A 20,000-nucleotide genomic window follows, 5' to 3' on the forward strand; every position below is an offset into this window, starting at 1 on the left:
TGCAGGTGGGACGATTTTATTTTCTGTTGACCGCCTGTCTGTCGGTTTTTGGTTCTCTTACTTTTTCTATCGTTTTTTTTCTTTTTTTGGTCTTCTTTTTCTCGTTTCTGCCCTAGCTTTTGCGTTTCTGCTTCTGTCTTATTTTGCGTGTTCTCTCTCTCTCTCTCTCTCTCTCTCTCTCTCTCTCTCTCTGTCTCTCTCTCTCTCTCTCTCTCTCTCTCTCTCTCTCTCTCTCTCTCTCTCTCTCTCTCTCTCTCTCTCTCTCTCTCTCTCTCTCTCTCTCCCTCTCTCCCTCTCACCATTTCTCCCTCTCACCATCTCTCCCCCTCACCATCTCTCCCCCTCACCAACTCTCCCTCTCACCATCTCTCCCTCTCACCATCTCTCCCTCTCACCATCTCTTCCTCTCACCATCTTTCCCTCCCTTCCTCCTTTCCCCCCTCTTTTCTCTCCTCTCCCTCCCTCCCTCCCTCACTCCTTCTCCCCTCCTCTCCCCACCTCGCTTATATTATTCTTTCCCTCATCTCGCTTATATTATTCTTTCCCTCATCCGCCTGCAGTCCCCGCGGCCATTGCCTATCGTCTGGTGCCATATCGGTAGCCATTCTCTTCCGCGCAGTCGAACGGAAGGGACGACCGAGAGGCAAAAGCAAAGCATTGAAACCAACTCCCATTTGCGTGTTGTTGACCCTCCGCTGCAGGAGCCAATCCCGGCGGACAAAGGCGGGGATCCCTACCCCTTCCCCTGCCCCTGCCCCTGCCCTTGGTCCCTGTCCCTTTTGCCTCCTTGGGCACGTCTCAGGGATCCCCTGAGGGCATCGGCCGGCGGGCTTTTTGATACCAGTTGCTATTACAGGCATTGGGAGACAGAGAGACAGGCATTTTGGCTTCGAGTCGTGATGTTCGAAAGACGACTTTGCCAGACACGACATGGTTGGGGGTGAGAAAGAGGGAAGAAAGAAAGAGAAAGGGAGAAAGGAAAATGAGGAGGGGGAAGGAGAGAAAGAGAAGAAGGGGAGAGAGGATAGAAGAGTAGGAGTGAGAGAAGGAAAAGGGGAAGGGGGAGGAGGATGAAAGGGGAAGGGAGTGAGAAGAATGGAAGGTGAAGGATTGCAGGAGTAAGAAAGAAGAAAATGGAAGAAAAAGACAGGGAAGAAGGTAAGAAGAGAAAAAGGAAGGGGCAAGGAAGTGGGAAGGAAGGGGGACCAGGAGGGGTAAGAAGCGTGTATATAATTTGATTTAAAATTACTCGGTACGCGGAGGGATTGCGGGGTGTTGCTTGCCGACGGGTCACACGGTAGCGAGTGGACTCAGCCCGGAGGTTCACACGCTCACTTCTCTTTCTTTCGTTTCTCATTTCACTTCTTTTCACGTTTGTTATCAGTGGCTGCTTTCGTATTCGGTATACACTGCGTCCGCTGTAATTTATAATTATCGTTACTTTTGTTATTATTGCTATTATTTGTTGTTATTGTTATAATAATGATAATTATTTAGTATTATTGTTATTATCATCATTAATATTATTAGTATTGTTACTATCATTATTATTATTGTTATTATTATTATCATCATCATTATCATTATTATTATTATTGCCACTTATTTTTAATCGTTATTATTATTGCTATTGTTATCGTTATAATTATTATCATTGTTGCTATTGTTATTATTATTGTTATTGTTGCTTTTATTATTATTATTATTATTATTATTATTACCTCTGTATTTGATACTTTTTCGAGCCCACCTATTTATTCTCTCAATTTAATATAACTCAATGATTTATATTAATTCGAGCGGCCAACAACGCATGCACGAATGAACAATTATGTTCGGCAGCTTGGTCGTAAACAATAAATTATTGTTATCATCAACATCAACAAAAGTAGTAATGACCCAATGACAGCATCATTAGATAAATCATCCGGTTTTTTATGTCTTTTTATTTATTGATCAGTAGAAGTTACCTTCACTCGAACTCGCCTGTTTTTTATCAATATTTTCTCCATGATAGATATCAAGCTGCCAGCCTCCACGATTGATTGATAATTGTATGGTAATAAGGGACTTCAGACGGCGTTGATTTTTTCTATCTGTATCTATCAACTTATCTATCCATCCGTATATCTCTCTCAGTCACAGCACACACACACACACACACACACACACACACACACACACACACACACACACACACACACACACACACACACACACACACACACACACACACACACACACACACACACACACACACACACACATTGCAATATATATTCTGTATTCAATGAAAACCGTTAGGGTCTTTTACATGTATGCCTTTCTGTTTACATCTGTCAAAAACAATGTGTGTTCATTTATATATATTTTTTTTTCTACTTTCCCCCAGAGAAAAAATAACACTCCTTATAATGATATGCAAAAACGTATGCAAATGATCATGTACGCCAAATTGTGAGTGACTCGAAAGCCGTCGGGGGCCCATGCGAGTGCGTGGGGCTGGTGCTGCCCTCTCGCGGCGAGTCTGTTTATCACTCCCCATGACCTCCCCATAACCCCCTTCCCCTGTGAGGCCCCGCCCCCTTTCCCCTCCCCCGTGTGCCCCCTCCCTCCGTTCTTTTATTCAGTTGTGTTTGGTATGTTATTCGTTAAATTGATTTCGATTGGTGGCTCCAAGGGACTCATTGTGATAACAGTATTTGCATAATTGGAATATTGCTGTCATAATTTGAAGGGATTGATATTCGAAATAAAAATGCTGAGCTGTTTTAAAACTGTTGATAAACATGACGTTCCTTTCTTCGTTTTTTGAGAGAGAGGAGGGAGAGGGAGAAAGATAAAAAGGGATAAAGAGGGAAGTAGAGCAAAAGATGGAAAGGAGATGGAAAGGATGTAGGAAAGGGAAAGGGAAAAAGAAAGAGGAAGGAGAAAGAGCGGGAGAAGGAGAAGGAAAGGGAGAGTGGAAGTTGAAACCAGGAAGAACAGTGACGACATAACGACCGAACAGTTCAGTGCTTAAAAGACCATAAAAGGAATTGATTGAATCTTAAAGTCTTTCCAATGGGGCGAGGCCTTTTCCGCCTGGCCTTTCGTCTGCTTATCTGTTTATCTCTGAGGTAATAATCCTTTCTGATATGAAATTCTCTCTCTCTCTCTCTCTCTCTCTCTCTCTCTCTCTCTCTCTCTCTCTCTCTCTCTCTCTCTCTCTCTCTCTCCCTCTCTCTCTCCCTCCCTCCCTCCCTCCCTCCCTCCCTCCCTCCCTCCCTCTTTCCCTCTCTCCTTCCTTCCTTCCTTCCTTCCCTCCCTCCCTGCCTCTCTCCCTCTCTCTCTCTCCCTCCCTCCCTCCCTCCCTCCCTCCCTCCCTCCCTCCTTTCCTCCCTCCCTCCCTCCCTCCCTATCTCCCTCTCTCCCTCTTCCCCTCTCTCCCTTCCCCTTTTCCTGTTCCCCCTACCTCTCCAAGTCTCCGAACCTGTTCCTTTGTTTCCCTGTCCATCTGTGGATATCGCTCATAGTGGGAAGGGAGAAAGAATGATAAGGAAAGCAGGAATTGAAGAGAGGGAAATAGAGGAGGCGATGGAGAGAGAGAAAGCGAAAGAGCAAGGGAGAGAGTGAGAGAGAAACGAAGAGGAGGCAACAGAAAGAGAAACAGGGACGAAGAGGGGTGAAGGAGAGAGTAATGAGAGGGACAGAGAGAGAGAGAGAAGGTAATAATGTCTCTGGGTCGTCTGTCAAGTGTCAGGCGTTGATAAGACAGCGATGTCAATAATGTCAAGTGATTGTAGCTGTGGCGAGGCTTGTCTGCTTTCACCTCCCCCCCTACCCCTTTACCTCCCCCCTCTGCCTGTCAGTCAATCAGGCTGCCTGCGTGTCTCTCTGTCTGTTTTTTTTTAGACCTAATAACAGGTTGCGCGGTTCGTCTCCTGCACCTAATTTTTGTTCTTATTTTTGTTAATATTATTATCATTACCGTTGTTGTTTTTATTGTAGTTGTTATTGCTGGTCGCATTGTTATTGTTGTCATTATTTGATGGAAGTAATATCACTATACCCAATGTATACTGATCTGATCCATCACAAGGAATCCCATTTGACTTTTCGTTCCAATCACATTTTTTTTTCGTCTTGTGTGTTTTTTTCTTGTCTCACTGGAGGTCATTACTTCATATCATTAAAGAACCATCACCATTAGCCCCAGTCGTTACACGTATGACCGGAGCGCTTGGCATGGCATGTCACTTGGCACAGAAGTCGTCAGATATAAACAAAAAAGGTTTATTTTCTTTGACTTGGGTCCTTAACTATAGAATTGACTTTATGTAGAAGTCGATAGATATATGTTAAAGCTGGATTATCTTATCATAAAACTCGTTAAATATAAAAGATAAAATGGAGCTGATTCTGAATATATGAAAAAGGGTTTTATTTTACTTGGCATACAAACCGCTATGGAAGAGTGAACCGACAATATGACATCGCACTGAGCGTGTATTTCGTTTCAGCTGATTTTTTTAAATGAATTATGCTGCGATCGGATGGTATACAGATCAGATAATGGACGGTTTTGATTGGGTTGGTATTCTTTATTACTATAATTATATCGTGTGTAATTTATTGTTTCCTTTATGAGGCCTCATTATTATTATATATGGTAGATTATATTAAACGTTATAATATCATACTGTAACATTATTTATCCCCCTTACTTCTGTTATCTTTAGTAATAACTGTACTTTATCACATAAATGCCATTGCCTCTGTCACAAACCCATTAGCGATAATATCATTTCGAATCACCGGCCGCGTCACCTCAACCAATCTCAAACGATGGCTTCAGCTCCGTATCGGGTTAATTAATGATAAAGATAAGACAATTCCTCTCTCTGTCTTTCTATTTATCTATCTGCTAATCTCTCTCTCTCTCTCTCTCTCTCTCTCTCTCTCTCTCTCTCTCTCTCTCTCTCTCTCTCTCTCTCTCTCTCTCTCTCTCTCTCTCTCTCTCTCTCTCTCTTTCCGTATTTAATTATCTGTCTGTCTGTTTTCTCTCTCTCTCTATCTACAAAAATAACCAACCAACTTCATAATAGATTTAACTAATTAATCGCATTTATCACACTCTCCTTCCTCTCTTCCCCGAACAGATGGGCTGAACGAGGTAACAGCTGAGATGACCCTGCAGGTGCGCCTGGTGACGGGGGACATGCTGTACAACTCGGTGACGGTGCGGATGGCTGAGATGACGCAGGAGGCCTTCTTGTCACCTCTCTTGTCATACTTCATTGACGGGTTGGCGGCCATCATTCCGTGCCCGAGGGAGAACATTTTTATTTTTAATATTCAGGTGAGTGAGTTTGGTATCATTATTGTAGTGATTATAGAAATGATTATGAGTCTGATGATAGTAATAATGTTAGTAATAGTAATTAATATTATTATTATTAATATTATTATTTCCATTATTATTATTATTACCACCATAATTGTTTTTTTAATATTTGTGGTGGTGTTACGTTTATTGGGGATTGATCCTTTGTCTGATATATAAGGAAATTTGATGACATTTGAACTGCAGTCTGCTATAATGTTAGGTTTTTGTGATCATAACAGCATGTACACATAGGCGCGTGCGCGTGCGCGCCTCGTTGCATTTCTAAGTGGCTCGTTGTTTTCCAGGACGACACGGACGTGGACTCGCGCATCCTGAACGTGAGCTTCTCGGCCAAGCGGCCCGACGTGCCCGGGGAGGAGTTCTACCAGCCGCAGTACCTCCGGGAGCGAGTCTATCTTCACCGCGCGGACTTGGTGAAGCTAGCCACCGTGGAGGTCGGTTTTGTTTGAAGTTGTTAGAAGTTGCCTTTCCATGTTTTTTTGTGTTTTGTGTGTTCAATTTTGAACCTGGAGCCTCGTTTATGGTCTTCTTTTTATTATTGGATTTAGATTTATCCTCCGTGCTATTTAGGCTTTTAAAATCTTTTAATGATATACGTTTTCAGTATAATATATCTCCAGTGTCCACTCACACATACCAATGAGCTCTCCATAAAAAAAAATCAAATACTGCATTAAAACAATCACCGCCTTCCTCTCCAATAACACAGCTCCCCCTCCTTTGCCTCAGGTCCTTCCCTTCGACGACACCCTCTGCGTCCGCGAGCCCTGCCTCAACTTCGAAGAGTGCCTCAATGTGCTCAAGTTCGGCAACGCTTCGGGTTTTATATCGTCCAATAGCATTCTTTTCCGTCCGATTTATCCGGTCAACACATTCTCTTGCATATGCCCCAAGGTGAGGTCCCGTTTTCTGTTGGTCGCGTTTCATAACCGGCTTCCGTTTTCTGTGCCTAGAGAAAAGTCTTGGTTAAAATGGGACTAAAAATATTACGTGGCGTGAGATGGCTGTTAGGATGCTGGGTTGTCCCTAATTATATTAGATTCATGAATGTTTATATAGATAGAGAGAAGGGAAACATGAGGTTAAAGTAAATGTGGGTAGGCCCACTACCAAAATTCAGTTTTATAAAGATGAAGATATAAATGCACTAGAAAATTATAGGATAAGATATACGAAAGCGTCAATTAGATTAAAAATAGGTTTCCAATGAACACCGTTACGTTAACTAAACCATTCTCCACCTTTGGCCCAGGGCTTCACGGGCATGCGGGAAGAGTACGAGTGCGACACAGAGGTCAACCTGTGCTACAGCAACCCCTGCGGCAACCACGGCACCTGCATGCGGAGGGAAGGAGGCTACACCTGCGTTTGTCTTCCGGAATTCACAGGTGCGTCTGTGTTAACTCATGATCGCTTGATCAAAATAATGTATTTGTGGGAATTAATTACATTGATGAATTAATTACATTTACCATTGCATTGTTATAAATGAGAATGAGAGCAGGTGATGGTAATAATCATGAGTTGAATGCAAATGATGATACATCCCCCTCCCCGTGCAGGCGAGAATTGCGAAGTAAACATGCTGAGCGGCCCGTGCGTGGACGGCGTCTGCGTGCACGGCAGCAAGTGCACCGAGGAGGACGGTCGCAGTGGCAACGGGGCAGGAGGCTTCAAGTGCACCAACTGCACGCGCTCGCTGTACCACACCTCCACGTGCGAGCTGCGGGCGAGGAGGTTCTCCCGAGGGGCTTTCCTGACCTTCCCGACTCTGAAGCAGCGACACAGGATTCACATCAAGATGAGGTGAGCAGCCAGCGGGTGTATGCGGCACTGTTGAAATTTTTTTCTCGTGTTGATGTTTGGGAAAATCTCTTTGGGAAAGTTGAGAGGAAAGAAGAATGTAGTTTGTGATTGTGTTTTGTACGTTTTTCGTGACCAACCCCACTAACCTCCCTCCGCCCCTCCCCACAGCTTCGCCACGAGGGAGCGCGACGGCCTCCTCCTCTACAACGGCCGCTACAACGAGAAACACGACTTCGTGGCCCTGGAGGTGGTGGGCGGGGCCGTCATGTTCTCCTTCAGCCTGGGCACCGCCACCACGAGGGTCATGGCCACGGTGCCCGGCGGCGTCGACGACGGAGACTGGCACACCGTCACCGTGGATTACTACAATAGGGTAGGTTGGCTGGTTTGTGCGAGAGAGATAGAGATATATAGAGATAGATAAATATAGATAGACAGACAGACAGAAACAAAGACAGAAATACAGATAGACAGAAATAGAGTTTGCGAATGTAGTATATAGTTAATATAATAAGACCTTTGTTTTCTCCTCTTCCAGAGTGCCACCATCAGCCTCGACCACTGCGACACCGCGCTCGCCGTCCGCTTCGGCCACCAGATCGGGGACTACCACTGCGCCAACACCACGGCTCAGATCCTCGACCCAAGGTACCTGATTTCTTTTGGATTCTTTCGAGACTCTTGTGATTCTAAGGTGTCGATAACAAGTAAACGCGTATGGTTAAAGTATTGTAGGCATTCAGAGCAAAAAGTTTCAGTTCTTAACTGGTCTTTAAAATCTGTTTTGAAGAAAACCCGACATTTCTTTCATCTGTGTAACTTTGCAATCAACTTCTAACGCTCTCGTTCCACTCCTAAAGGTGTGCCATCTTGACGGAGTCCTGTCATAGGTTCTTGGACGTGACAGGGCCCCTTCAGATAGGCGGTCTGCCTGCCCTCCCCACAACGTACCAGGTCAGCCAGCAGCACTTCCATGGGTGCATCCGCGATCTCTTTATCGACCATAAGTTCATCGATTTGGATTCGTGAGTATTATGATTTACCTTCGCGTTTTTTCTCCTTATTTGGGGTTGTCTTCTAAGTTTGCTAATTGTTTATTGTTTTTGTTGTCTCTCGGCGGGCTGACATAGCTTGAGGTCAGGGGCAAAGGTTGATATAGCTTGAGTTAGTGAAAGTTGACATAGCTTGAGGTTGAGGAAGTTCTCACGGCTTGAGGTTGGAGGAAGGCTGACGTAACATCAAGTTAAGAAATTTGACATAGCTTGGTACTGGGAAAGGTTGATACTTCTTAAGGTTGAAGAAGCTGACATGACGAGTTCTTGTGAATCAGGCAATCTAATAGTAATCTCCTTTTTCAGTTACGTAGCAGATAACGGCACCTACCCAGGCTGCCCGGAGAAGAACAGCTTTTGCCGCTCTCACCCGTGTCAGAACGGCGGCTCGTGCAGGGAGACCTTTGGTACGTTCGTCTGCACCTGCCCGACGGGATGGGGCGGGAGGTACTGCTCCGAAGGTGAGTGCGATGCCCTTGCTGCTCTGTTGTGATCACCACTGTCGTCGTCGTTATTGTCTTTTATTATTACGATTGTTATTGATATTGGCTGTAGCAAAAAAAATAGTCGTGGTAATATCGTTGTTCTTATAATCAATAGTTTTAAGCGATAGCTGTCACAAAAATATCAATAGGATTACATGAAAAAACTTTTCATTCCGCCCCTTGATCCGCGTTGCAGAGCTGGAGGTGGTGAAGCAGTTCACGGGCGAGGGCTTCCTGGTGGTGACGCCGCACCTGCAGTCCATCAGGTTGCCGTGGAGCAACAGCCTCTCCTTCAGGACACGAGAGCAGTTCGGTCTGCTCGTCATCACCGCCGTCGGACAGAACGCCAACAGTATTATAGAGGTAGATTGGCCTTTATATATATATATATATATATATATATATATATATATATATATATATATATATATATATATATATGTGTGTGTGTGTGTGTGTGTGTGTGTGTGTGTGTGTGTGTGTGTGTGTGTGTGTGTGTGTGTGTGTATGTGTGTGGAAATAAATGCTTTTGTATGTAAACCTATAGGAAAATACTATCTGTGCAAATAGTCCTGCCATTTGCTCTTCCATTCTCTTGGCGTGCTCACCCCCCCCCCACTCGAACAGCTGGTCGACGGCTACATCCAGTACCGCTACGAGAACACCACCATGAAGCTGACGGAGACGCGCGTGGACGACGGCCTGTGGCACAACGTGGAGGTGAAGTGGATGAGCAGGGAAGTGTGGATCAACCTGGACTATGGGAACTATGAGATCACGCACTCGGTGGACTCGTGGGTGGCCGGGCTCTACATCGGCAAGATCTCCGTCGGGGGCGTCCAGCCCTCGGACCCCGCCAAGGTCACGGGCTTCAAGGGATGCATCAAGGTCAGTGGGAAGGAGACGGAGGGGAGGAGAGGAATTTCAGATATCCTTATTGATAAAGTCTCAGATGAGCTTTAATTGATTTAATGAGACTAAGTTTCATCCTGCACTCGCTAACCAAACACTCTGCTTGACAGGACGTCCGCGTGGGAAGCAACAAGAACATCCTGGCGCACCCGACGCACGAGGGCGGCGTGCGCAACGGCTGCGTGGCCTCTGACCCCTGCACGTCGCGTCCGTGCCCCGCGAACTCGCAGTGCGTCAACACCTGGCAGGGGTACGAGTGCAAGTGCAACAAGGGCTTCTTCGGGGACAAGTGCGCGGACGTGTGCACGCTGAACCCGTGCAGCAACAACGCCACTTGCGTCCACGACATCCACTCCCCGAAGGGCTATCGCTGCGAGTGCCCGACCTACAAGTTTTCCGGTGGGTAGACGGGTTTTACTTTATTTTATCTAAATCCCTTAAAAAGGGAAAAATGAAATGAGAAGTTTTGATTAATCTGGTGGTGTTTCTGAATCAAGCGGGTATTCTTCTTCATCCCCACAGGCGAGTACTGCGAGGTGGTGCTGGACCAGCCGTGCCCGACCAACTGGTGGGGCTACCCCGTGTGCGGCCCCTGCCACTGCGACGTCGACAAGGGCTACGACGGCGACTGCAACAAGACCAGCGGGGAATGTCGCTGCGAGGTGAGCTGTCCATCTCTCTTTATTTCTTCTTCATGTTTATCCGCAGTTCATTGTTCGATAACTTAACCCGTGTATCAGAGATATAATTATCCACAGTGAATTTTGTATGCTTATACGACCCTCGATTTCTAGGAAAATCACTACCAGCCGGAAGCCTCAGACGCCTGCTACGACTGCGACTGCTATCTGGTGGGGTCGTACGGGGGTTCGTGCGACCCTCTGACGGGCCAGTGTCGGTGTCGCCCTGGGGTCATCGGTCGTCGGTGTGACCTTTGTGCAAATGCCTTCGCTCAGGTCACGATTAAAGGCTGCGAAAGTAAGCGATGTGATGTTATTTATATGCTTTTCGTGTATTTAGGCTTTCGTCCATTTGTGTATATATACCAAACTACATATATAGCGTCTCGTTTGTTGTATTCTCACTCGTTTCTAACCTCTCATTCCTTCGTCTTGGACAGTCGTGTACGACGGGTGTCCCAAGAACTTCGACATGATCTGGTGGGAGCAGACGGCCTTCGACGGGAAGACAGTGCAGCCGTGTCCTGCAGGAGCTCAGGGGCAGGCCAGCAGGTCGTGCCACAAGGAGATCGGTTGGGGACCTCCAGACATGTTTAACTGCGTGTCGGATACTTTCATCGAACTGAGGGATCTGGTGGGTAATCGAAATTGTGCTTTTGTGGAGTTCGAATATTTAAGTTCGAATCTGTTAAATAACGGTTGCCCTTCTCGGCAGCGTAAGGGTTGCAAGTTTATTTCTTCGAGCACGCCTAACGTTAAGTGTTCAGTTGTGCGCAAAAGCCTAAGAGCGACCCGTTCATTTCCTCACAGCTTCGGAGCCTTGATGATGAGGAGCTGGAGATCACTACCTATCTAGCCGTGAAGATCTCCGAGGACCTCAACTACGCCTGTTCGATCACGCCGTCCATGTGGGGCTCGGACGTCCTCATCGCCTCACGGCTTCTCATCGTCCTCCTCGAGTACGAGTCTCACCAGGAGGGACTCAACCTGACTCACCGACAGGACCGCCATTACATCCAGGTAAGACAAGTGGAGGGAGTCAAGTCATGGTAAATGGTGATTCGCACTCATTTGATTATCACTGTTTTTCGCCATGGCCCTCAACATGAAATTTAAACCCTGGTCTTTCCTCGCCCCCAGAACCTGGTGGAGTCGGCCAGCGTGATCCTGCAGCCCCTGTACGCTGGCCACTGGCAGCGCATCAACGGCCTCAATGGCTTCGGAGCCGACTCGCTCCTCACCAAGCTGGACGAGTACGTGGCAACGCTCGCCACCAACCAGGGTGACACGTACACCACGCCCTTCGAAGTGCCCACCAAGCAAGTCGGTAAGTGAGGGTGTGAACTGTGTGTGGGATTAAGTGTCATGTTTGCACGTTTTATGAATGTTAATTTAGTAAGATGCACAGTCTTTAGTACATAACATATAGAGATTGGTGGAAATAAAACCTTTTGTTATATCCCGAGCACTTAAGATAAAAAGTGAAATATATGTGGACTAGGGAACGATGTATCCCGGCAAGACATCGTTGAATTATTACCCATTTTATTTCGGCAAACCCAATAACACCCCCGATTCCCCACAGTGTTCGGGATGGACACGGTCTCCGCCGACGAGCTGTACGGATACAGTCGGTCCGGGTACGTGGCGGGACACGAGGATCGCGTCGAGCACGTGATCATACCCGAGACTTCGTCCCTGGTGGACCGCCACTACCCGGGCAAGGGCGAGGCCTCGGTGATCGTGCCCAAGTACAACAACTACCTGAAGAACCAGCAGCTCTGGGTCCACGACACGAACATCAGGATCCCCCTGTCGCTGCTCGGGATCCCCAACGTGGCCAAGGGTGGGTGACGAATGGGCTTCAGCGCTTGATTGCTTTTCTGTTATTTTGCAGTAATTATTTATCTGGAGCATACGTTGCATAGTTTACGTTTGTATACACTCACTAAATTCGTTAAAACCCCAAAGTGAAACACAGCTCAACCCCCTTGTGTTCCCCAGGCGAGACCTCGACGAGCGAGACCCTGGGCAGCCGGCGCGCAGTCGTGAGCTACGTGGTCTTCCGCTCGCTCGGCCTCCTCCTCCCGGAGACCTACGACGGCGACGTAGAGCAGCGCTGGGGCGTCGGGCTGGCCGTCCGCTCGCCGGTGTTTACGGTGGCGGTGCACACGGAGCACGGGGGGCTCGTCAAGGACAAGCTGGGCGTCCAGGTGCGGCTGCGGTTCCGGGTGGGCCACGTCGGGCGCCGCTCCAACCCGCAGTGCGTCACGTGGGTCACCAAGCCCGACAGGTGAGCGGATAGGAGGGGGAGGGGGAGAGGGGTATGGGAGGGAGGGAGAGTATGTGAGGGAGAGAAAGAGTATGTTAGGGAGAGACAGGGTGTATGAGGAAGAGAAAGAGAGTGTGTAAGGGAGGAAGAGAAAGATTGTGTAAGGGAGGAAGAGAGAGAGAGAGAGAGAGAGAGAGAGAGAGAGAGAGAGAAAAAGAAAGAAAGAAAGAAAGAAAGAAAGAAAGAAAGAAAGAAAGAAAGAAAGAAAGAAAGAAAGAAAGAAAGAAAGAAAGAAAGAAAGAAAGAAAGAAAGAGAGAGAGACAGAGAGAGAGAGAGAAATAGTAAATAATAGAATATATAAAAGGTAAAAAATCGATAGATAAAAGCACATAAAAGAGAAATGAAACGACCTCGCCCCCGCTAAAATGAAGCCCCTTCCTCCCTGCAGCAAAGAGGGCGTGTGGACGCGCGAGGGCTGCGTGACGAGCGCCGCCGAGCGAGGCTACGGGGAATACGTCAACGACACCTTCATCAACTGCACCTGCGACCACCTCTCCAGCTTTGCCGTCATTCTGAACGACGCAGAAGCTGAGGTGAAGATTTTGATTTCTTTTTTCTTGTCTGTTTTTAGATATGTTGTTGATGGTCTTGTTGCTGTTTTGTGTTTTAAATGTGACTTAATTCATAATAATTCTCCAGAACACTTTATCAATGATAACTTTCATAGATAAAAAATTATATATCATTCATTTTCGATAAAAAGAGACTCATTACTAATCTCATCCCCCCCTCCCCTCCCCTCACAGTTCCTCGCCGAGCCGTCTATCGCCGAGGACGTGACGACCTACACCGGCCTCATCCTGTCGCTGGTGCTGCTGCTCCTCGCCTTCATCGCCTTCTGCCTCCTCCGCGGCGCCCAGACCAACTCGAACACGATCCACAAGAACCTGACTGCTTGCATCTTCATCGTGCAGTTGCTCTTCCTCGCGGCCTTGAAGATCAGGCATATCCTTGTGCAGCAGGAGGTTGGTCGGGATGTGGTTGTGAGGAGGGAGGGATTTATGTGGAATTTTGTCATGTTTACAAGCGTGAACAAACAGTGTTAACTTTTGAATCTTCATTAGAGTAATAGGAATGTATATGTTATTTTAAATGTACAACTTTTTAGATAATTTCACCATTTTTACGACTTCCTCACATTCACTTAAATGATACCCCCAATTTATATTCACTCTCTTCGTCACAGTTTCCGTGCAAAATGGTAGCCATCGGTCTCCACTACTTCTGGCTGTGCGTGTTCACCTGGCTGCTGATCGAGGGCGTTCACCTGTACCGCATGCTGACGGAGATGCGCGACGTGAACCACGGCCAGATGCGGTTCTACTACTCCTGCGGCTACGGGCTGCCCGCCATCATCGTGGGCCTGTCCGTGGGCGTGCGCGCCGACCAGTACGGGAACTACTTCTTGTGAGTCTTGAGGGCCGCGTTTTTCTTTAGCTGCAGAGAATGTAGGATGTAGAGAAAGAGAAATGTAATTTGTATTCAGGAAGTCTACAATTTGTATATATTTTTTCAAATGACATTTGATCAAGGAAATGGTTGGTACTCTGTTCACCATCGAAAGATCGCGTGTGGTAGATATACACAGATGTATAGAAATATTCAGATAGACATATCGATGAGTAGATGAATATTAGATAACAACAAATGAATGAGCGCCACTAACGTATGTTTTGTTTGTACAGCTGTTGGCTAAGCATCTACGAGAACGTGGTGTGGGCTTTGGTGGGCCCGATCTGCACCATCGTCATCATCATTCTGCTGGTGTTTGTCCTGGCCATCCGCGCTTCCCTCACCCTCAAGGGACACATCGAGGGCTTCGGAAACCTCAGGTCTGTTTGGAGCTTCCAATCATTTTGTCTTCTTCACTCTTCTCAATGACTATAAGTTTGAATGTGTAGTTTGCAAATGCTCTATTTTTTAAATGTTATAGATTTATAAGTTCTGTAAGCTAATTTTTGCCCTGTTGAAACTTTCAATTTCATTTTTATTGAAGAATCTCAGGAATTACCTAGTCATTATATTTCACTGTTGTCTCTCTCCTGATCGCAGGACGCTGCTGTGGCTCGGTATCCTGTTCCTGCCTCTCCTTGGGGCCACGTGGGTGCTGGCGGTCCTTTCGGTATCAGAGGACCTCGAGATCCTGCACTACTTCTTCTCGGTGTTCTCCCTGCTGACGGCCCTCTTCGTACTGGTGGGATACTGCCTCCTGAACAGCCGCGTGAGGGACTCGCTCTACTTCATGTTCCTCGCCTGCACAGGGAGGAAGGTGCCCTACCAGGAGACTCTGAGCGTCACGCGGCCGTCGCACTCCTCGGTGAGCGCTTTTCGCGTCCTTAGCTGGGAAGGGGAGCGGGGAGACCTTGGCGCTTGAAGTTTATCAGGCGGTTCGGCCAACTTCATGAGCTGACCTAGATTCTTGTGTGAATATCTTAATTATATATTTAGCTTTTGTATTTATGTTATGATTAAAGAAAGAATGTAATTTAAGTAAACGGCAGCAACGACGAACGGAACACTAATCCCGCACACCCCACTCTAACGCCGGCTCTCCCTTCTCCGCCCACAGCGCTCGGCCCTCACCTACAACGACGACTTCAACATTCTGCGGCGCAACATCGGCATCTCCACGGCCAGCACGACCTCCCGCTCCACCTGCAAGACCTCCAGCTCTCCCTACAGTCGGAGCGAGGGCGTGGCGGTGGGCGGGCGGGTGGCTTCCTCCAGCACGCCCAGCAACTACAACTCCAACACGGACATTAACTCCCAGGCGCATTCGGTCAAGTCGCCCTACGCGTACAACGACTCCACGATGTTCCATAGGAAGCATGGTGAGTGAGGGGGAGGGAGAGGAGGGGAGAGAGAGGGAGGGAGTGAGGGAGGAAACGAGAGAAAGGGAGCGAAACAGAAAAGTGAAAACAATGAAGGAAGGGTTATAATAATTTTAAAAAGGTAAATAGCTCTAAGCGCGATAGATCGGTTAACGATAATATAAATATTGAGGCATTAATCGAAATAAAACATAATAAAAAAGTAATGATAAGACACAAAGTGTCTCTACTAGACGCTTAACCTTCTCCCTCTTCCCCCAGGCGGCCGGGGAGGAAGACGTCGAGAGAGCGAAAGCGAGAGCGAGCTGAGCCTCGACCACCGCTCGCTCGACCTCGCCTCCTCCCACTCGAGCGACGAGGACGACACCACGACCCACAACGGGACGCTCAGGGTCAACGAACGGCGCACCAATCCGCCGCCCGGTATGTATCAGGAGGGAAGGATGAAGGGCGGGAGGGACACAGACAGACAGGCAGAGAAGACCGATATAATTAATGAATTACACTAGGTAGAAATGATAATGACTAAAATAATGATGGTGATGGGGATAACAATGAAGGAAATAGATTTCTTGAGATATAGCAATAATAATCATCAGCATCTGGTGAAACAAAGTTAAGAAGTGCATCCACTACGGTGGAGTCCTCGTTTCCTGGAGCGACTCGCTCCCGCCATGGCCGTGCCTCCACAGCCTCACTCAAGATCTTTGTTTCAGAAGTTCCTCCCAAACCATCGAGTTATCTGCCGAACATCTACGACCTCGACACCACGGCGGAGGCACTTCCCCCCGCCCCCCACAGCATGCCAGGGGGAGGTGGGGGAGGGCCGCCCATAGGAGGGGGCCCGGGGGGGTCGCCTTTCCTGCATAACATTCGTCCGCTCTTCGCCACGCGCTGGTCCTCGCAGCTGGACTCCACTTACCCCTACAAAGGTAGGTGTTGGTGCCGGCGAGCGCCCGCTATAGCATGCATCTTGTGTGGTGCTTGTGCCTCATGTCTGCTGTTGTTTTATCACTGGGACGTGCTGTGACGTTTAGCAGAAAAAATCTGTTGACCCAAAGAGATTGAACTGTAATTTTTGAGGCAACATGTGTATATTTCGTTATAAGTACGAGTAAAATACACTGTCTCTGAATGTGCATTTGAAACATATGCAGGTGAAATGAAGAGACAGTTAGAATTCTAAGGTTACTACATCAAACCCAACACAACAGAAAAAAATCTAGGAGTATACATAGACAGAGACACATCTACAGAAAAGTAATGGGCATTGATATACTTATATCACATCAAAAATAAAATACCCACAGAAACAAGAATTGCTGTTATACAAACACTAGCTCTTAGTATGATTAATCACTGCCTAAACATATGGGGCTCCAACAATAAAACACAAATAAAAAGGACACAGAAACTACAGACCTTTACAGCAAGAGTAGCAATAGGAAATATGAATAAATATGACCACATCACATATCACCAAACTAAAATGGCTAAAAGTACAATAAAAATACAGCTATGACATGTATTCTAATCTATAAAATTATACAAGGAATTTACAAGATCTAATACAGAAACCGGGGCAAGAAATATGCAAATCCGAGGACTGGTGATTTGGAACCAATTACCCCAAAATATTAGAAATATTTCCAACCAAAAGACATTTAAAACAAAGGTGAAAGAACATCTACTGAAATATCAATGATCTCAGGTGCTTAAACATCAAGCCGAGCACGGTATTTCAATCACATGATATTAGTGTTGTGTAATTTTATTTCACAAGCATTGTATAATATCAATGTTCATTGCATCTTCTCACATTGTGTGAACACCTTATATGTAAATAGAATACCCATAGTAATTAATGGAATAAAGTGTTTGAATTTTGAACTGAATTTGAATAATGAAAGCAACCCAACATGTGTTTTGAAGAAACTAACATCACCTCTTTTTGCACAGAGCATAATGTTCCGTCGCCGCTGTGGGCCAGCGAGAGGCTCTCCACCACCACCGCCTCAGACAACGAAATGCAAGACAAGGCGGATAATCTGAGAGTAGAGTCCCGTCCTTCCCTCGCTCGGTATATGGACCAGGTAGGGTTTGTCAAGGCCTTTTGAGCAAAAATCGAGCGCGAGCTTGCGTAACGAAAGTTGATTATAATGTGCAGGATGTTTGGATGATAGCACTTAGTAGGCGTCGTGGTACGTATAACCTTGTCTTCATTAGATTAAAAAAACTGCTCGGTCTGAATGCAGAGTAGAAGCAAAATTTCCTGACGCGTCAGCCCTCTTTATCTGCTCTCCCGCAGAACCGCGGCCGTTACTCCCCCGCCGAGAACCAGTACGGCACGTACTCACCCTCGAGCAAGCACCGCTTCTCGCCGGACCCGAAGAAGTTCTCGACGCTGGACGCTCGACGTAACTCTCCGGACGCCCGACGTTACTCACCTGACGTAAGTGGGCGCCTATATCCCGGCCACGTATCCGAGGGGAGCCCATACGCCCACGAAAGCCCCTACGGCCACGGTGGGCGGAGAATCTCCCCAGAAAACCTTGTGGTGAGAACGGAGTCGCGCGCCAGCAGGTCGAGCGTGGACAGCACGGACAAGAAACGCTACTCGCCCACGCACCACGCGCAGCAGCAGCAGGCCGCAGGGACCCCGAAGGGCCAGAAGAGATTCCTGCACCAGCTGGCGGAAGGTAAGGGCTCGCTGGAAAAGCTGTTGTGGGTTTTGCATTCGGTACTTGGAAGAGGGGTATGTGGTATATCTATCGAGGTAGAGGAAAAGTCTTTTCTTGAATGAGGTGACTTGGGATTTGTTTCTTTAGTTTCCAATCTTGGATATTCAGACAGTATTCTGGCAACTTAGCTAAGGTTCTATGTAAAATAGATGGCTATTAAGATTTACTGTATACTGTATGTGAACGAACAGATTTTAAGCCAAGTTGGGAATTTAGCAGTATGTGGTTCTAAAGATATAGTATGATAATATGACTTACCAGTAAGATACTCAATAACTATTTTGTAGTGTTAGAAGTCTTACAAATTAGTAAAAAATTTAGATCAACGCTTTTAATCATGTTTATCTAAACAGCTACGGAAGTGACGACCTTGAGCAATCAGGGAGACTGGGCTTTCCGAAAGAACCATTAGAAGATGTATAAATATAGCATTGCCTTTTTAGAGTGTATCTGATATAGTATAGATAATATAATGTATTTATATTTAGTACAAGTTACAGTATAAGGGGAATGGATGTCTTCTGGATTTCCACACGTTTGTCAGCTTGAGGCTTTTGCACTTCTGCTTCATTTCTGTTTGGCTTCTACTCGCGCGCCGTCTGGTCTCGATGGCTCAGCTCTTTCCCCCTTCTTCTTTTTCTTAACCTCTCTCTTGAATCTGTGTCTCTCTGCCTCTCTTACCATTTGTCTGCTTCTTCTTCCCTCTCGCTCTCTCTTTCGTTTTCCTGTCTAGCTCCTCGCTTTTTGTTTTCGTCTCCCTGCTCGTTGCTCTTTCCTTATCCTCGCAGTTCCCACTCTGCCTCCTTTTAACCTTTTTTCTCCTCGCTCCCGATATCTTTCTCCTCAGATCTCGCCCTTTCTTCCCCCTTCTCTTCTTCCCCGCCTCCTTCTGTGCCCTCTTCGCTGAGCCTCAGAGCTGCCCGCACCGCATGCCGGCTCTGACGACTCGCTCCTTTCCTCCGCCCACACAGACCCGAGTCCCGAGGCCCTCCCGGCACCGGTCGTGGGCGGCGGCGCGGGCGGGGAGAGCAGCGTGGAGGAGAACAACCTCAATATCTCCCCCTCAGACCCCCCTCAGTCGCCCTCCCCGCCCCCCATCCTCCCCGCCGCCCTCATGGCCACCCACAAGATCCGCGCCATCACGTTGGGGATCTCAGACTCGGAGTAAGTCTCCCGGTGGGAGAGAGAAGGCCGGGTTGAGGTGCAGCCTCTGTTCTTTTTTGGAATTATCAGGATTACAAGTTCTTTTTTAGTTGTAAACTTAGAAATGCTATAAGAATAAAAATTCTCAATGATCAGTGTCCAAAATGGAAATGGAATGAAAACTATTACACAGAGAGGAAAGTTGATAAAGTTTCATTATGAAAAACAAAATCAAAATTATGTCAAAATTAATTCAAAAGTCCAGGGCCCAAAAAGGTGGGCAGTGGAGATTGTACAATCTCTGGCTCCACCTCTTGATACTTTTTTTAGGAATCTAAATTTTATTTACATATTGAAAAGCACAAGAAATTATACCTCGCAGAAAATGCAGTATATTGCAGTGTGACCTAACCATTTTTCTTAATTAAACTCCGTTCCGTTTTCTCTGCCATCCAAAGGGAAGACTAATGTAAATTGGGTGAGTTGAAGGTGTTGGTGAAGCTTACCTCATCTAAAGCTACACACAAACGCAATATGTGGCCTTGGAAACAAACAAACAAAAATTAATATATATATATATTGTCTCGTGTGTTTGTTTAAATGAGTAAGCCATTTTAGACCTTGGGAG

General features: G+C 46.8%; 1 protein-coding gene across 4 annotated transcripts in view; it reads left to right on the forward strand.

Moving 5' to 3' along the window:
• The window catches only part of stan (Protocadherin-like wing polarity protein stan), a 287,888-nt gene that overhangs the window by 265,354 nt on the left and 2,534 nt on the right, over positions 1 to 20,000 (forward strand). The window contains exons 3-33 of one of the 4 annotated variants that reach the window (XM_070140765.1): positions 5,142 to 5,341; positions 5,674 to 5,823; positions 6,119 to 6,283; positions 6,642 to 6,777; positions 6,952 to 7,195; positions 7,364 to 7,568; positions 7,734 to 7,843; positions 8,056 to 8,220; positions 8,554 to 8,708; positions 8,929 to 9,095; positions 9,360 to 9,620; positions 9,755 to 10,043; positions 10,167 to 10,306; positions 10,439 to 10,622; positions 10,765 to 10,958; positions 11,135 to 11,344; positions 11,465 to 11,651; positions 11,910 to 12,170; positions 12,329 to 12,617; positions 13,046 to 13,190; positions 13,404 to 13,622; positions 13,844 to 14,064; positions 14,343 to 14,489; positions 14,710 to 14,974; positions 15,227 to 15,488; positions 15,750 to 15,911; positions 16,205 to 16,420; positions 17,448 to 17,581; positions 17,797 to 18,187; positions 19,201 to 19,393; positions 19,831 to 19,850. In XM_070140765.1, the coding sequence (XP_069996866.1) occupies positions 5,142 to 5,341; positions 5,674 to 5,823; positions 6,119 to 6,283; positions 6,642 to 6,777; positions 6,952 to 7,195; positions 7,364 to 7,568; positions 7,734 to 7,843; positions 8,056 to 8,220; positions 8,554 to 8,708; positions 8,929 to 9,095; positions 9,360 to 9,620; positions 9,755 to 10,043; positions 10,167 to 10,306; positions 10,439 to 10,622; positions 10,765 to 10,958; positions 11,135 to 11,344; positions 11,465 to 11,651; positions 11,910 to 12,170; positions 12,329 to 12,617; positions 13,046 to 13,190; positions 13,404 to 13,622; positions 13,844 to 14,064; positions 14,343 to 14,489; positions 14,710 to 14,974; positions 15,227 to 15,488; positions 15,750 to 15,911; positions 16,205 to 16,420; positions 17,448 to 17,581; positions 17,797 to 18,187; positions 19,201 to 19,393; positions 19,831 to 19,840 (6,077 nt within the window). In that variant the 3' untranslated portion in view covers positions 19,841 to 19,850. The remainder of the gene's footprint in view (positions 1 to 5,141; positions 5,342 to 5,673; positions 5,824 to 6,118; positions 6,284 to 6,641; positions 6,778 to 6,951; positions 7,196 to 7,363; positions 7,569 to 7,733; positions 7,844 to 8,055; positions 8,221 to 8,553; positions 8,709 to 8,928; positions 9,096 to 9,359; positions 9,621 to 9,754; positions 10,044 to 10,166; positions 10,307 to 10,438; positions 10,623 to 10,764; positions 10,959 to 11,134; positions 11,345 to 11,464; positions 11,652 to 11,909; positions 12,171 to 12,328; positions 12,618 to 13,045; positions 13,191 to 13,403; positions 13,623 to 13,843; positions 14,065 to 14,342; positions 14,490 to 14,709; positions 14,975 to 15,226; positions 15,489 to 15,749; positions 15,912 to 16,204; positions 16,421 to 17,447; positions 17,582 to 17,796; positions 18,188 to 19,200; positions 19,394 to 19,830; positions 19,851 to 20,000) is intronic. The other 3 variants (XM_070140763.1, XM_070140764.1, XM_070140766.1) reach the window with 3 other exon arrangements.

This window comes from Penaeus vannamei, chromosome 27, assembly GCF_042767895.1.
Source record: "Penaeus vannamei isolate JL-2024 chromosome 27, ASM4276789v1, whole genome shotgun sequence".
In the NCBI taxonomy this organism is placed as follows: Eukaryota; Metazoa; Arthropoda; class Malacostraca; order Decapoda; family Penaeidae; genus Penaeus; species Penaeus vannamei.